The sequence below is a fragment of the Gigantopelta aegis genome, chromosome 3 (assembly GCF_016097555.1).
Source record: "Gigantopelta aegis isolate Gae_Host chromosome 3, Gae_host_genome, whole genome shotgun sequence".
In the NCBI taxonomy this organism is placed as follows: domain Eukaryota; kingdom Metazoa; phylum Mollusca; class Gastropoda; order Neomphalida; family Peltospiridae; genus Gigantopelta; species Gigantopelta aegis.
In genome coordinates, this window is record NC_054701.1 from 78992887 (window position 1) to 79010517 (window position 17631).

Below are 17631 nucleotides of genomic sequence, written 5' to 3' on the forward strand. Positions count from 1 at the left end.
CTGCTCTCTATGTCACCAGCCACTATAGCTATCAGATAGCTGGGTATGGGAATCTGTGGTCTACCCACCTGCTCTCTGTCACCAGCCACTATAGCTATCAGATAGCTGCATATGGGAATCTGTGGTCTACCCACATGCTCTCTATGTCACCAGACACTATGCTATCAGATAGCTGCATATGGGAATCTGTGGTTGGGAATCTGTGGTCTACCTTCTCTCTATATCACCAGCCACTATAGCTATCAGATAGCTGGATATGGGAATCTGTGGCCTACCCACCTGCTCTCTATGTCACCAGCCACTATAGCCATCAGATACCTGGGTATGTGGTCTACCCACCTGCTCTCTATGTCACCAGCCACTATAGCCATCAGATAGCTGGATATGGGAATCTGTGGTCTATCCACCTGCTATCTATGTCACCAGCCACTATAGCTATCAGATAGCTGGATATGGGAATCTGTGGTTGGGAATCTGTGGTCTACCCACCTGCTCTCTATGTCACCAGCCACGATAGCTATCAGATAGCTGGGAATGGGAATCTTCTGTTCAAACTCATGGGTGGTCGTGCGTTTATTAGGATGTCGGACGGGATCTTTCCTCAAGGCGCTCATTAACACGGTTACTTCCTCTGGAGCAGTCACCTAAATATAATTAAACCAGATGTAACCTGTGCAATGCATGGGAAAGTTTAGATAGGGTGTTCTGGCTTTACACTGGCTTTTCCTCAAAGAAATACAACTGCTGTGTAGATAGGCCTAGGCAGCCCTCATCAGCTAAGGCTACAACCTGTAACATGGACACTGTGTACATATAGACATTTCTATATTTAGTGACAAAGATGGCGATGACCATGAATTCATCTTTGTACACAATATTTACCACGTGTCTACAGTGGATGACTGGATCCGAGTGCAAAATGATCCTTGACAAGTGTGGCATCGGGTAAGTACAAAGAAGGTGGTTGGCAGTGCACATCAAAAGAAGAGAAATTATCAGAACAATTGAAAACTGTCAAAAAGTTCTTGCATATTATTGTTAATACAGATACTACTAAATTTGTTTGCCGCGTACATACTTAATCCTCTGTATCCTATTAATTTATTGTTTTCTAATGTATGGCGATCACCTTAATGGGTACGTCAATAGCAATCCCTAATTTTATTGTTTTCTAATGTAAGGCGAGCATCTTAATGGGTACGTCAATAGCAATCCCTAATTCTGTACATCTTTAATCAGACTGTCCTGAATTGTTGCCATCATAAGATGTTTCAAATTCTATAATAGCCTTTTTAATGACTAAACCTAAATAATTAAATAAAATGTTCTTGTTTGGAACATTAGTTATAGCCAGTGGCGTACCATGGGCGGGGCGGCTACCCTGGGTGCAAAATTCTGGACTGGTGGAAGGGACCTGGGGAGTGCTAACGGTCCATTGGTTAAGGGGTGCAATACTTGCCTTGCCCCAGGCACTGGCAACCCACGCTACACCACTGGCTATAGCGCTCAAATATTTGTATCACTATGGAAACCTGACCTTTTTACATTATTTGTATTACCTTGGCGGTGTATGGAAACTTGACATATGGAGTGTCTTGACATGGTACCAGACTTCTGGCATGAATAGCCTGAAACAAAGTTTAAAAATGGTTTAAAAGGTTAAAAACAAATATATATGACAGCAGTGTTCGAGATTAACGGTATCCCAATATCCCGGGGATACCAGATTTTAATTCTGGATTCCAGACTTCAAGAACCCAGTATCCCACAGTAGCAATAGGCAGGGAACTAGAACAGTGTCATCCAAGTTTGTTACACTGTTATTTATAAATTTCATTTAAGTGGGATACTACATTCCCAGGTGGGATACCAGATTTTGAAATGTTAGTATCCAACTGGGATACTGTCCCAAATTTTTGATCTTGAACTCTGTGACAGCTGTCTGGCATTTATTAATGGAATCTGCTAAGTATAAAGAGTAAAGCAAATAATACAACTGTCAAACTTGAAAGGTTAATTGCATAGGCCCAGTGTATGTCAAATTTATTCTAATAACCAGAATACCCGATTATCCAGATTATAACCAACAGTAAACTTTACAAATGCCTTGTGGACAGTCTATCGTAAGCTACTGTCACACCTTGCTGAATAGTGTTAACGGACGTCCGACAGAGTGAAAGAAAAGTATCCGGTGGTGAAAGTCGTCTCCGTTGCTGCTCGAGGCCCTTCGAATGGAAGAACACCCGATATTTAGCAGATAAAACGCACAATCACCGGACGAGTACAGGACAATTACCGGCCATTGTAACGGACATTACCGTATGAGTAATGGACAAGATCCGGTCAAAAGGAAAGCAGAATGCATGAGAAACTGACAAAACGTTCTTCGAATGTATTTGTACAGGTCACGTGATGGACAAAACAGATATAAGTAGTCCAGTGAATTGAACACAGTATCATCAGTATCAAATATAGGAAGCATAGTGTTTATTTTGCTTATTTCATTCAATTAATTAGAAAATTTAAATATTTAATCATGAATAATAAATAAAATTATTAACATGATATAAGCCAGGCCTGTGCCCGCCCTCACTGCACCCCCCCCCCCCATACAAACCATTCAACTCAAATGTAATAACATGAAATCAAAAGTCCCCCACCCCACCCTCCATCAATGCAGTTTAACAGATTAAAACACCCCTGCGCGTGCTGTAACCTCACCGTGGTGCAGGGGTGTAACATTCTCTTTGAGAATGGCCAATACAGCACAAATTGAAGTTTAGAGTAAAATTCGGTGTCCGTAAAATTCTGTGATATTTGTATTTGTATTTTTGCACAGTTCTTTACACTGTTTTTGTTTAAACCTTGAATTTTTATATTGATGTTGATCATCACTTTATTTATTTGCATTACCATAGTTTGACACCCAATAGCTGATGTATTTTTCGTGCTGGGGTGTCGTTAAACATTCATTCATTCATTCAGATTAAAACATTGTAACACTGTCAATTTCACTCTGGCTGGCTGTTTCTTGATGTAGCCTAGTCAAGTGAAAAAGAAAAATGTTTATTTCTTATATAGAGCAAGCCACTTGCTATAACATAGACTGACAGCTTTAACTGTTGAGTGACCTTAACAATGAACTAATTGACAACTAGTAATCTCTCTGTTGAAAACAATGCCAGTGATGCGGTTAGTTGCAGTTTTTATAAGTTTTTAAATTATTTTTTAACATAAATAAATAGCAATAATAACTAATATTAACTTAAAATATGGTGGTTCAACGGTGACATACAAAATACAGTAAAAACTAATCATATTTAATTATCTTTATTAAATTTATTCTGGGACATAATTGCCTTGTCCAAGTCTATCTTTCAGTGTTATCAAAAGCTATAAGCTAACGCATGCCAGGGCCATACCTAGGATTTTTTGTTTGGGGGGCAACTGAGTAGTTAATAGTCTAAAACTCCTTAAACGGTTAAGAAGATAATTTTTTTTAAGTTTCTATAATGCTTTCCGGATATATTGCCGCCCCCCCCCCCCCCCCCCCCCCCCGCTTAGCTGCACACATAAAAAATAACAATGGACTATTCCACTGCTGCACTCGGGGAGTATCCTCTATTAAGCAAATTTTCAATTATCCGAGGCCTGTGATAATATGGAATAAAATCACTACTGACCTGACACTGACTAAACAAATATGGCTGTCTCTTTCCTGCCGTCTGCTCTGGTCTGAGCCACTGAAGAGCTGTACTTGTTTCAGATGTGCTGTATTCAATACTGATGGTCACTCTAGAACAAAAAAAGGTTAATATAGAGTCAGTTATCTACTTTTTGGCAAGGTACTTAGTACATGTAATTATTACAATCAGAATTATACTAGTATGTACAACACTGACCAGTACAGGTTATCACAAAATGTAATCAGTATGGGCCCACTGACGGCGATCAATCCCAAACAGACCACGCATCAAGCGAGCACTTTACCACTGGGCTACATCTCGACCCTGGGCGCATCATTTGGAACGGTTCATCAAAAAAGAATTGGAGCTTTTTGAGTAATTTTGACTTAGTTTGCCAAATTGTAACTTTGACATACATGTAAGGACATTTTGAATAACACAAACATAAATGTAAATGATACCAACTTACATAACAACAATAACTTAAACTTTAAATATATCAACTTCTGGAGCAAGCTGGAGTTTAACCAGCTTCTATTCAAATAACCAGAAGAATGCACACTACTTTCTTTCTTTCTTTCTTTTAAATTATTTTTGTACTTATATCCATTTAAGATTCAAGCATGCTCTCCTGGGCACACATGTCAGCTGTCTGGGATGTCTGTCCAGGACAGTGGGTTAGTTGTTAGTGGTTAGTGAAAGGAAGAGGGTGTAGTGGTCTTACACCTATCCATTGAGTTGTTAAAACTCGCTCTGGGTGGGAGCCTGTACCAGGCTGCCAACACTGCACCTACCAGCCGTATGTCCGATGGCCTAACCACGACATCATCAAGGCCAGTTGCCTGCCACTAATTTTCATGTAGTTGAAGTTGACTATAAAAAGAACCCACTCCTGAGATGAAATTATTTTCTTGGGTGTGCACACCTCAGATGTGAAGGACCGCATTAATTCACTTTTTCTGTGTTAGTACTTAAAGGCATACTGTCACGGATTTAAGGACCATATTTCTCTAAAAATTTATAATAAATAAAAATTACATTAATTGTTGGAAACCAAATCTAGCTATCGCATCACCTTAACTGAACCATGATGGAGTGAAATCCATGCCATCCCTCTCGGCAATTTTAGTTTTTGAATTATGGATCATTGTCATAATTCAATTATTTTTACAAAATGTCATTAATAAATGGAGTATGGTGGTTATGAAGATGGTTGAATAAAGTACATTTAGGGACAAATCAAATTATTATTGTTCAGGTAATACTTTGTTAGACCATTAAATAGGTCAGTGGTCTGTGACAATATGCCTTTAAGGCAATCAGTAACTACTACATGTACAATCCGAATTCAAAAAGGTCACTTGCCCTGATTTACAAATATAGCAAGGTGCTCACTGAGTTGTAAACATGATGCAGCAGGAACTGAAATCTAAAGTGTCTGGAAACACTGATGTACATGTCATCACAAAATGTGGATCTGGTAAACTAAATGTATAGTTTACAACACATTTGCCAAAGGTTTTTAGATTCAGGCCACTAAAAATTACTTTGTGCGATCTTTGTGGCAAGTAGTTCAAAAAAATATAAATAAATAAATCTACAATTATACGAAATTTTTTTTAAAAATTAACAGTCACTTCTTTCGATTTGCTGTCACGTGCAACATTTTGTAACATTTTTTTTTATTTAAACTTTTGGATTCCTGTTTATGTTAAAAACCATTTTCAACATTTGTAAAATATTATGTCTAATACATGTGTATATATTCCTTTGGAGAAAGAAAGAAAGAAGTGTTTTATTTCACGACGCACTCAACACATTTTATTTACGGTTATATGGCGTCAGACATATGGTTAAGGACCACACAGATTTTGAGAGGAAACCCACTGTCGCCACTACATGGGCTACTCTTCCGATTGGCAGCAAGGGATCTTTTATTTCGCTTCCCACAGGCAGGATAGCACAAACCATTGCCTTTGTTGAACCAGTTATGGATCACTGGTCGGTGCAAGTGGTTTACACCTACCCATTGAGCCTTGCGGAGCACTCACTCAGGGTTTGGAGTCGGTATCTGAATTAAAAATCCCATGCCTCGACTGGGATGCGAACCCAGTACCTACCAGCCTGTAGACCGATGGCCTGCCACGACGCCACCGAGGCCGGTTATATTCCTTTGGAGATAAAATAACAGTAGATAATTTAGCCGCCCCCAGCAGTCCGTGCACATTTCTTTAAAACTTTTGGCTCAACTCTATATTGAGCATTTAGTTTAGACTGGTCGCAAGTTACATGTACAACTGTTGCAATATAACATTGTCTACTGGTTTGTTGTGCACCAAGTATCTAAAAATCAGTCTAAAACATTTGTCAGAATACTAGTCAAACTTTAGGGTCTCGAAATGACAACAGTCAACTGTATAATAAGTTCCTGTAATCATGAAGTTTGCAAGTTTTAATTTCTGAACATTTACAGGTCATGACGTAACTGATTTGCGTAACATTTGTATTGTGCCACTATAATACACTAACTGTTTGTCTGAAGAAGTTGGCAAGGTTATTTCAAGCTTTGAGCCGAAGGGTCCTGTAGGTTCTCCAAGTGTAAAAGGAAGCACTGAAATGGTAGCCCGGTCTACAATACGAGAAATGGTCAGATCTCGGGTGTCCAAAATCTGGAAAAAAGAAATAATTTTTATTTTAATCATTAGAAATTAGCACACCGGGTAACAGGTGGGGGTAGGCAGAGACATATTTGTGTCGCTTGGCCATTAATATTTCTTAGCAGACCCACCCCCACACACACACACACATCTCCAAAACAATCACTCAATGCACTATACATGTATTCGAAATTAGTATGTATAGTATAAACTACCACAGATTAGATTAATAGAAGCTAATTAGTTTTATGGATATGCAGATGAGCATGAGGAGGTGTGGTAGGGAAGAATGAATCTGGCATAAAATGTAGATTCTACTACTTAGTGGAAATGTGAAGGTTAGGGTTGAAGATTAACATGAAAATCATGGTCACCAGCAGGGCCAGTTAAAAAAATCTTACTGGCCCTTCTCCCATTCAACTAGCCCTCAAATTATCACGTTGAAATTTGACTGCACGGCCAAAATCAAAACTAGATTGGGTTTTTTTAATAATATCCATGTGCTCACCGTATATAATCCGTTTGTATCAAAAGACCGGCCTCGGTGGTGCAGTGGTTAAGCCATCGGACTACAGACTGGTAGGTATACAGGGTTCCCAGCTTGGTACCAGCTCCAACCCAGAGTGAGTTTTTAAGGGCTCAATGGGTAGGTGTAAGACCACTACACCCTCTTCTCTCTCACTAACCACTAACCAAATAATTACTAACCCACTGCCCTGGACAGACAGCCCAGATAGCTGAGGTGTATGCCTATGGCAGCATGCTTGAAACTTAATTGGATATAAGCACAAAATAAGTTGAAATGAAATTAAATGTATCAAAAGAAAAACGATGAATTGACGTTTAACTTCATAATGAATCAAGTTAAAATTCATATAAAAACACATTAATACATCTTGAACCATTACCAACTCAAATATTAAAAAATTGAAAAAGAAATCCAGTATAAATAAAAATGTTACTTTACAAAGTACCATTAAATACAGGTTGAAGGCAAAATGCTAGAACAGCCAAGGTATACTGCTTGACTTGCATTGTCTCTAAAAAAATAAAAGATAATACAGTACAAAGAGACTAAAGGTAGAACTGCATGCTTTACTGAACTAGTCTGGAACTGGCAGTCCTCTTTGTGGCGATGCAAGAGGGATGGAATAAACTTTGTGGTGATGTAAGAGGGGTGACATTTAGAGTGAATGATTTCCTCAGGAGTGGCTTTTCTCCTATACACAAGGCACTAGATAGAGATCCATGGAATCTTCCACTATTTCGCCAAATGCTCATTCAACTCTGCTTTGTGCAGATACAGCCCTGATCATGTATTACAGTTTTGTCATTCAGATTACCTTGGATGTTCCATCAATTGACTTAAAACCTGTATCAGAAACCTGTTATCTTTATTCATTATTTTGGTGCTGTAAAAATATAGAACAGGTTCTATGTCTTCTGCTGCCAGATCTGTAGTGTGTTTTGTCACAATCGATTCAGTTTCAGTGTGTTTCTTTTTCAAGTGGTACCGTACTCGCCAGACCCTACAATCGATGGTCGTCCAACGGACTACCTTTGTAAAATTCTTAGTCGCCCGTAGCAAATAAAGGTCGCCACATGCAACTGCTAACTTTCAACCCTGGAAGTTTTATATAGCATGGCAAAAAAAAACCCACACATATTTTTGTGAAGATTTTGCTGCCCTCTAAAAATGTTGTACCCTAGACATATAATACTATATAGTATTATGTCCCACATTGTTGTTTGGGGATATCCACTTTCCCACAACAGGTATATCAAAGGCTGTGGTATGTGCTGTCCTGAGTGACCATGAACCGGCCTATTAACGGGAAATGGTTTCTGCATACGCACATTGTAATGAACTATCGATTTGATGAAATAATGTTTGACCTGGTTCACTTTTCACAAATGTTAATATTCATGCCATTTTCTGCTGTGAAGAGATTAAATGCATGTCGAAGTCTAATGTTGACAGGGCTATTGTTTTCAAGAGTGACGTGTGTCACGTGACGTCACCAAAATTATTATGCAATGAATCTGCAAAGCAGACGAAACTTTAACAATGACAGTGGTGTACTCTCGAGTGCCTAATAAACATAGGGGCTGAATAAGCATAAGGCCTGGAAAATTTTCTAAAATCAATTAAAAGTAGGGTGCGGAATTAGCATAGGGTGTGGAAATTAAAAAAAACAACAATAAGAGTAGAGTGCGGAATTAGCATATGGTATGGAAATTTAGCTAAAATGTACTAGTAATGAAAACAATTTGGTTTGACGTAAAAATAAAAATAAGTGTTTTGGAAATAACAAAAATATACTATTGTTGTGTGTACATGTGTACATGTAATTTAGAAAACAAGCGGCTCAGAAATAAATAACTTGTAGTAAATTCCATAGTATGAAAAAATGTGTTCACTATAAACATATGTTTCTATTATGTAACTGTTACAACTGTGTCACTGTCACACACAATTAATTAAAACTGTAAGTGTGTTTGTACATTTAAATGAAATTATGATAATTAATGTGAGGCGAGATTGCAGTTTTGAAAAAAAATCCTAAAGTTCCATGCAAAAAACCCAAAACAATCAGGGTGGATGACAGCTCGCTAGATTCATCTCATATATTTAACACATGGTCAATTATAACAAAACATAATTTCATCAACTTAATTTTTACCTGTATCATTCTTTATTTTTAAAGCATAGGTGGGGACACTTATGATGCCAGGTGCTGGCATGCATAAATCTCAGCTGAAGATTCACAAACAACTGTGGTCATCGGCCATGCCAGCTATTAGTGTTAGCAGAACGTGCCGGAACTGGGACGCGGTTAGGGGATGTAACTCTGCCTCATTTTTCTCGCCAATTTCTAATAAACTCTATTTGCAAGTGAAAAAAAAAGGTTGAGTGGAATTTGTAATTAAAATGAATGGAATTTGTAATGTAAAAAAATATATATATAAAAAGAGAAAAGAATGTAGATAAAGTTTGGGCCAGTTCCCCTTATTCTAAAGGAACTGTACTTTATCTACTCTAGTATACATAGCTTAACAAAAAGTCATATTTACCATTAAGAATTCGGTACCCCCGTCTTCAATGTTTGGTGAAAAGATGAAGTGTTGAAGTGTAATTGATTAATTTATATAAAGTGCTTGCATGAACTGTTGCATCGATTTACAGGCGAGCACTCAATCGAACGCATCCTAGGAATTTACCCAACCGAATAAAACCGAACCGAGCCGAGCGATAAAAACAAAATGGCGGCCAACAATGGTTTGTGCCTTAAGACTTAATGGTTCAAATGATCAATTAAGCAGAAAAGCAATGTATGTATATTAATAAATAAATAAATGTATTATCTGACCACAAAAGTTGGCATTTTATTTGACAACTCGGAAAATTGTAAATTCCGTTTAAGATTTGCGTCCGCGATTCGCGGAAAATCATTACGCCTAATAGAGGCTATATGTAACTTGTACGGTCTCACTACACAGATGTCATCTGCCATTGAAACCCATGTTAAACTGCCCAACTTCAAGCGAAGATTGCCCATAGAAAGGGTTCTCGTTGGCACAAACAACTTACACCATTGCGAACATACATTATATAAGCATTTATTTTCACTCCAAACTTGAGAACATTTCCGTCTCAGTTTTTTGCTATAGGACCGCATCTGACTGTAGTACCGGTCTGAACAGGTGGTACATTAACCGATTCACTCCGGCTGTCACTTGCGCTATATACCCATGTCCCAAAAGGTCGATGCACAATATTACAAAATAACATGGGCAAAATACAGCCAGAAGGCTTACCATTAAACATACATATTGTTTTAATTCTTCACCATTTCCTAGAAGTGAATATGTGAACCATAACATGTGTCACAATTAGGAACTATAGTGGACCATGATGAATGAACTCTCACCCGGAAGTCATCTGTGTAGTGAGACCTAAGCATTTGATAAATTAAGAATTGTAATAAGCGTTGGGTGCCGAATTAGCGTAGAAAGTTACATTTTTTTTTAGATGTAATTAAACGTAGGGTGCTGAATAAGCGTAGACACCAAAATATGTTTTCACAAATTTAATACGTTTATTTGGCACTCGAGAGTAAAACTGTTGTTTATTTAATATTAAATGCCATATTATTAACATATTATATGGCATATAATATAGTGTGCACAGTGCAAAATGGCGGTCATGTATAAATTTCCCCATGTCTAAAAATATTTTGATGTAGACCCAGAGCTTCTAGAATTTTTATAAAATTTACTAGCCATGGCCGCATGGGATCAGTATTTTTTTTATTTACTAGCCACGATTAAAAATTCACTAGCCCTACTTTACTTTAATACAATTTTACTAATTAATAGTAATAATCAGATATGTCACCTAAAGAAGGCGATAGAGCTTAATAACACTAACATTGGGTGGTGGTAGGTACCAGGATATTCATATAATTTACAAAACAGACTTAACTGCAGCATTTGACAAACAAATTTCACTAGCCGTCGGGCATGGCAATAGTAGTTATTTACTAGCCCAACATTGAATATCACTAGCCATGGGAAGCCCTGAGACCTTTTTGTCTTTTCCTCATTTGTGCACTTTGTTTTTGAAAAGGTTTTCTAAAGGAATGCTAAAGCAAGGCTTTTGGACTGATATGCATATTCAATGATACATAATGCACATTATTGCTTAATATCAACAAGTATAGTTAATTAATCAAACGGTTAAAAATCCCATGCCTCGACTGGGATCCAGACCCAGTACCTACCAGCCTGTAGACCGATGGCCTACCCACGACACCACCGAGATCTGTAACATTGAAAACAAAGAACATTGACAAACACTCTCAGTGACAAAATGTGTTTGATCTGTCTTTCATTGCCTAATATATTTTTTAATTAAAAGTTGAGACTTTTTTTCCAGTGGGGGTTTTTTTTCTATGACTTTTTTACCTGTGACTTTTTTTCCTAGATTATGGCTGGAAAAAAGTAACAGAAAAAAGGTCACAATGACGTTAAAGGAATGCTAAAGCAAGGCTTTTGGACTGGTGTGCACATTCAACGATACATAATCCACATTACTGCTTAATATCAACAAGTATAATCGTATAGTTAATTAATAAAACGGTTAAATGTGACGGCTATTATATATAACGAGCACAGCCATTTTGTACCATCCCAGTGAATTATTCACTGGGATGGTACAAAATGGCTACGCCCGTTATATATATGTATTCAATACGCCCTCTGGCAAGCTAGTGGTTACATAATACCCAACGTGTCACGTCAGGAATTATGCTTCGAACTGAAGAAACAAAACATACCTGATTTTTGCGGATGCATCGCAATGTTCTGTAATAATATCCATCCCATTAACACAGCAATGTGTATACGTGGTTTATTTTTCAATACAAAATAAACCACCATTGTCAAAGTGTTGAAATAACTATTACGTTTTGTACATAAATTAACCCACATACTGAAATAATAGTCAGTGTTTTCTTGGTTAACTGGTCCTTTTTTTTCGTAACCTGTACCTGTGGTTCCGGATTGGCACGTGTATATTTAGACGGTCCCCAGACACTGTGTCTAGACACACTAAAAAGACGTGCCTCTTTTATTAAGATCACAGGGTATTGTATGATAACCTCAAATCGTAATGGACATTACCAGCCATCCTGCTTTATTACTGTAAGTAATTCTGTAAAACCCTTAATTAAGTAGACTTTCCCATCTAAAATCACAAAACTGACCAATTACGTAGTCCCAAAGAAAAGAAAATTATCACTTGGGTATCGTGAGTGGTAGTTTTTGCTCGAACGTATCCTACCAATAGGCCTAATAATATGCATTTTTTCTTTGGATTTTTTAAAAGAAAATAATACTATAACTCCATTTCATTATACTGATGCAAATTGAAATATATTTAGTTAAATGGTTTATTATACTATCAAGTCATTTCTGTTGTTTTACATGTCAGGTTGATGAAAGCGAAGCATCTTGTCGTAAATTAGAGCGTTTGTTTACACTGTGCATATAGAAGTTGGACAGTGCTGACGTCACTTCGCCCCAAGCTATACCACCGGATGTCACAAAAATTAAACAAAATGGCTGCCCCCAGTTAGCAGGAATAATCATGTTTTTTCATTAACCTGAAAATTACGCGTTTTTCATTTGTTAAAGTGTTAGTATGTGTTGGTGGTCCGGGTATGCATCTTTCCAACACACAAGGCTCTTGGAGTTTAGTCTACCTTTAAAGTGTTAGTATGTGTTGGTGGTCCGGATATGCATCTTTCCAACACACAAGGCTCTTGTTGGAGTTTAGTCTACCTTTAAAGTGTCAGTATGTGTTGGTGGTCCGGGTATGCATCTTTCCAACACACAAGACTCTTGGAGTTTAGTCTACCTTTAAAGTGTCAGTATGTGTTGGTGGTCCGGGTATGCATCTTTCCAACACACAAGGCTCTTGGAGTTTAGTCTACCTTTAAAGTGTCAGTATGTGTTGGTGGTCCGGGTATGCATCTTTCCAACACACAAGGCTCTTGGAGTTTAGTCTACCTTTAAAGTGTCAGTATGTGTTGGTGGTCCGGGTATGCATCTTTCCAACACACAAGGCTCTTGGAGTTTAGTCTACCTTTAAAGTGTCAGTATGTGTTGGTGGTCCGGGTATGCATCTTTCCAACACACAAGGCTCTTGGAGTTTAGTCTACCTTTAAAGTGTCAGTATGTGTTGGTGGTCCGGGTATGCATCTTTCCAACACACAAGGCTCTTGGAGTTTAGTCTACCTTTAAAGTGTCAGTATGTGTTGGTGGTCCGGGTATGCATCTTTCCAACACACAAGGCTCTTGTTGGAGTTTAGTCTATCTTTAAAGTGTCAGTATGTGTTGGTGGTCCGGGTATGCATCTTTCCAACACACAAGGCTCTTGGAGTTTAGTCTACCTTTAAAGTGTCAGTATGTGTTGGTGGTCCGGGTATGCATCTTTCCAACACACAAGGCTCTTGGAGTTTAGTCTACCTTTAAAGTGTCAGTATGTGTTGGTGGTCCGGGTATGCATTTTTCCAACACACAAGGCTCTTGGAGTTTAGTCTACCTTTAAAGTGTCAGTATGTGTTGGTGGTCCGGGTTTGCATCTTTCCAACACACAAGGCTCTTGGAGTTTAGTCTACCTTTAAAGTGTCAGTATGTGTTGGTGGTCCGGGTATGCATCTTTCCAACACACAAGGCTCTTGGAGTTTAGTCTACCTTTAAAGTGTCAGTATGTGTTGGTGGTCCGGGTATGCATCTTTCCAACACACAAGACTCTTGGAGTTTAGTCTACCTTTAAAGTGTCAGTATGTGTTGGTGGTCCGGGTATGCATCTTTCCAACACACAAGACTCTTGGAGATTAGTCTACCTTTAAAGGGACAGACCCAAGTTTTTAAACACCAAGGCATATTTTTCACATAGATTCTAGTTTCAACCCGTAAAATGGACACTAAGTTTGGTTAATTTACAAACCTGTAAAAGATTTGGATACAACAGAATGAAACAAGAATCTGTGACATTGAAATTCCCTTAAAAATATACTTAATCAACGTTACTTTTCAGATGCACATGCGTTTTAAAAATATGAAAAATGCATTTTGTGGTATTAGAAACACCAGGATGACCGGAAACACTTCAGTTGTACGAAAATGGATAATTTAAACAATAAAATATAAGTAATGTTTGATTTTAATGATCATAAATGGCTCTAATTGTGAAAAATATGCCTTAGGTCTCACTACACAGATGTCATCTGCCATTGAAACCCTAGTTCACCAAGGTAAACATCTACGGTCCTTTTTTTTTACATTTTGACATTTATTGGACACGATTACGGCACAGCAATAAACATCACAATAATAAATATCGTGCCGGAGACGTTTATCTTGATGAACTATTGAAACCCATGTTAAATTGCCAAACTTCAAACGAAGATTGCCAATAGAACGGGTCTTGTTGGCACTAACAACATACACCATTGCGAACAACGGAAGTATTTTGAGGTTTATCTTGGTGAACTACAGTTTATGGTGTAGCCCGGCCATGGTCTTTTCTTGATAATATGTGATGTGGTGGATTACATGTCAATTATCAAATGTTTGACATCCTATATCCGATGAGTAATAAATCACATGCTCTAGACATGTTGCTGAACATTTATCTTATGGGTACATGTATGTACCTGTTTGGGTTTCGGTTTCATTTTCCTTAGTTATCATCTGTTTAACTTAGTAACAGTGTTACAAAAACTTTATGCTAGATCTTAGATCACTTACAACTGTTTTAACATCTTCGCTCTTCTTCTCTAAAGTTATATCTACACTTCCAACCAAAACATGTTTTGCAAAGTCAATTTCTAAATCCACGTGTAACTTGGTAACAACGCATCGTTCTGGTTCGGAAAACGAACTGGGATCTACGGGACCGAGAGCCGCCATCTGTCAAAACTGGTAAATTCTTCCGTTCAGATCAGAGCACCTAGGCTAAGGGGTAAAGTTGCACGTGTAGGTTCCAATACACCAAATCAATTTCTATTGCCGATATTGTTAACGTTTACTACTAAAACTGATATAAGCAGCGTATCAACTAGACCGAATATTTCTGTCTCTGTAAAGCTTTTACAGCCATGAAACATAAGATAAAGCTTTTACAGCCATAAAGCATAAAATAAAGCTTTACAGAGACATAAATATTCGGTATACGTATTAACAGGCAGTACACCAATAAAAAGTGTGGCACCTCAGATTTAATCTACATGCAAGAAAAGGAGGGGGAATCACATATTATTTAAGTTATTTAATTAATACTTTTTTTTTTATCAACGATCGTCATTTTTGCTGAAAATTGCAGTTTTATTTGTGGGGTACACTGCATACCAACTGTATGACAAATAAACTTGTATTTATTTGTCAAAGGATAACATGCAGTATTTGCAGAAATAATCAACGTCATATATTATTACCAATCAGAGACATGATATGTATCTCTCTTTGATACCAGGCAACCTGTACTATACACTTAATTTACAGCCATATGACTGGCGTAGACCTATATTAATAATATATTAGCATTTATCATCCATTAAAGGCTTTTGTAGGATATCTCTGGCACTATAATTTGCGATATTCTCCTAGGACATATCGTTTCTTTTTTGTTACGTCACTGTGATTGTTTCAGCGCTAAACCTATCATTAGTGACGTCACTGTCGTTCTGCTAGTTAATGAGTCTACTGCTGTCAAATATATAGAGGATACTCCCCGAGTGTCTTGTGATATATAGAGATTATTATACGAGCTTGTGTGTCGTACTGATTTTACGAAATGTGTGTCAGGATTTTTGTATTGCCCGAGCGAGAGCGAGGGTAATACATGAATCCTGACACGAGTTTCGTAAAATCAGTACGACTCACACGCGAATGTAATAATTTCTTTATTATCCATATTATTAGTGTCGTTTTCTTTATGGATAACAAGACCCAACTCAAAATGGTTCAGCCACAACTAGGAGACGACGAAATGACATTATATTTCAAATGCATAGTCTGAGGTCTCACTACACAGATATCATCTGCCATTGTATTTCATGTTAAATTGCCCAACTTCAAATGAAGATTACCAATAGAACGGGTTCTCGTTGGCACTAACAACATACACCATTGCGAACATACATTATATAAGCACTTATTTTCACTCCAAAATTGAGAACATTTCCGTCTCGGTTTTTTGCTATATAACCGCATCTGGCTGTAATACCGGTCCGAACAGATGGTTCATTAACCGATTCACTCCGGCTATCGCTTACGCTATACACTCATGTCCCAAAAGGTCAATGCACAATATTACAAAATAGCAAGGGCAAAATACAACCAGAAGGCTTACCATTAAACATACATATTGTTTTAATTCTTCACCATTTCCTAGAAGTGAATATGTGAACCATAACTTGCGTCACAATTAGGAACTATAGTGGAATGAACTATCGCCCGGAAGTGATCTGTGTAGTGAGACCTTAAAGTTTATTAACAGATTTTGTCACAGTTGGTTTGAAGTCAGTTTAATGATTTGGGTCATTTACAGCAAGGAAAGCCATACTAGACCAGTGTAACTTATGAACTTTAAACAATACACCAAAAGATAGATGCGCCATACCATCCAACAAAAATTCATATCACATTGTTACTCCTTGGTCGTCCACACGATAGATGGTCATCCACACGATAGATGGCCATCAAACAAACAGCCACTACATTGTAATGTATGACCTTTTTGGAACTTCTGATATAAGGAACATACAAAGAAGCTAATTATCTAGTTAGTTCATTAAAAATATTAGTTTTCATCAATAGTTGCTGTGGGCAACAATTATTTCATAGTGAAGTGTTGAAATCCGTGATGAATGAACTCTCACCTGGAAGTGATCTGTGTAGTGAGACCTGAGAAGCAACGTCATGTTATGACGTCGCTTCCCACAATTACGTCATTACGCTTCTTATTACACGTGTGCTTCGTATCAATCTAATTAAAATTAGCTCCACTATTACATGTGGATCTAAAGACAGCCAGTTGGAGCTCATGTCCACCAATCAAAACCTTACTTGCAGAATCCTGCCAGTGATTTAAAAATAATTTGAAAACATTCGAATTATCCTGAGGGTATACGACATGTTTCGTGTGAATTACGAATGCCTTAAAACATGTTTTATTTTATAAAATAAATAATTTGTAATGTAAAACTGAAGACTGATTTAGTTTTTTTATTTATTTTATAAATAAATAAATAAATAATTTTTAATGTACAATTGAAGACTGATAACCACCCCGTACGTATTGGTATGGTTCGCTGTACTGCGGCCACTAAAATAGACTCGCCCGATATTTTTAGAATTTATATGCTCCCAAATAACGTTATAAAAGGCGAAGTGTGATTGGTCAATATTTAAATTATTATTCACAGACGAAATGTTGGACATTGGGGACTACGCAGTGTTGTTAGTTTTAAATCACTGGCAGGATTCTTCAAGTAAGGTTTTGATCGGTGGACATGAGCTCCAACTGGCTGTCTTTAGATCCACATGTAATAGTGGAGCTAATTTTAATTAGATTGATTGATCAGTAGCGGGTCCAAGGATCAGGACCCCCCCCCCCCCCCCCTTTTGTAAATTCGAGCATGATGTGTTCAGCGATAAGAGGCCGCTGTGTAAAAGGAGAGATGAGTCATCACATGTGGACACCCCCACACACCCCC

General features: G+C 37.7%; 1 protein-coding gene across 1 annotated transcript in view; it reads right to left on the bottom strand.

The window, feature by feature from the left end:
* The window catches only part of LOC121369123 (leukotriene A-4 hydrolase-like), a 45919-nt gene extending 31088 nt beyond the window's left edge, over window positions 1–14831 (bottom strand). The window contains exons 1-5 of the mRNA XM_041493986.1: window positions 14663–14831; window positions 6216–6355; window positions 3684–3795; window positions 1560–1628; window positions 490–644 (exon numbers count right to left, since the gene is read on the bottom strand). Coding sequence (XP_041349920.1) covers window positions 490–644; window positions 1560–1628; window positions 3684–3795; window positions 6216–6355; window positions 14663–14824 — 638 coding nt within the window. The 5' untranslated portion in view covers window positions 14825–14831. The remainder of the gene's footprint in view (window positions 1–489; window positions 645–1559; window positions 1629–3683; window positions 3796–6215; window positions 6356–14662) is intronic.
* Between the last annotated feature and the right edge of the window lie 2800 nt (window positions 14832–17631).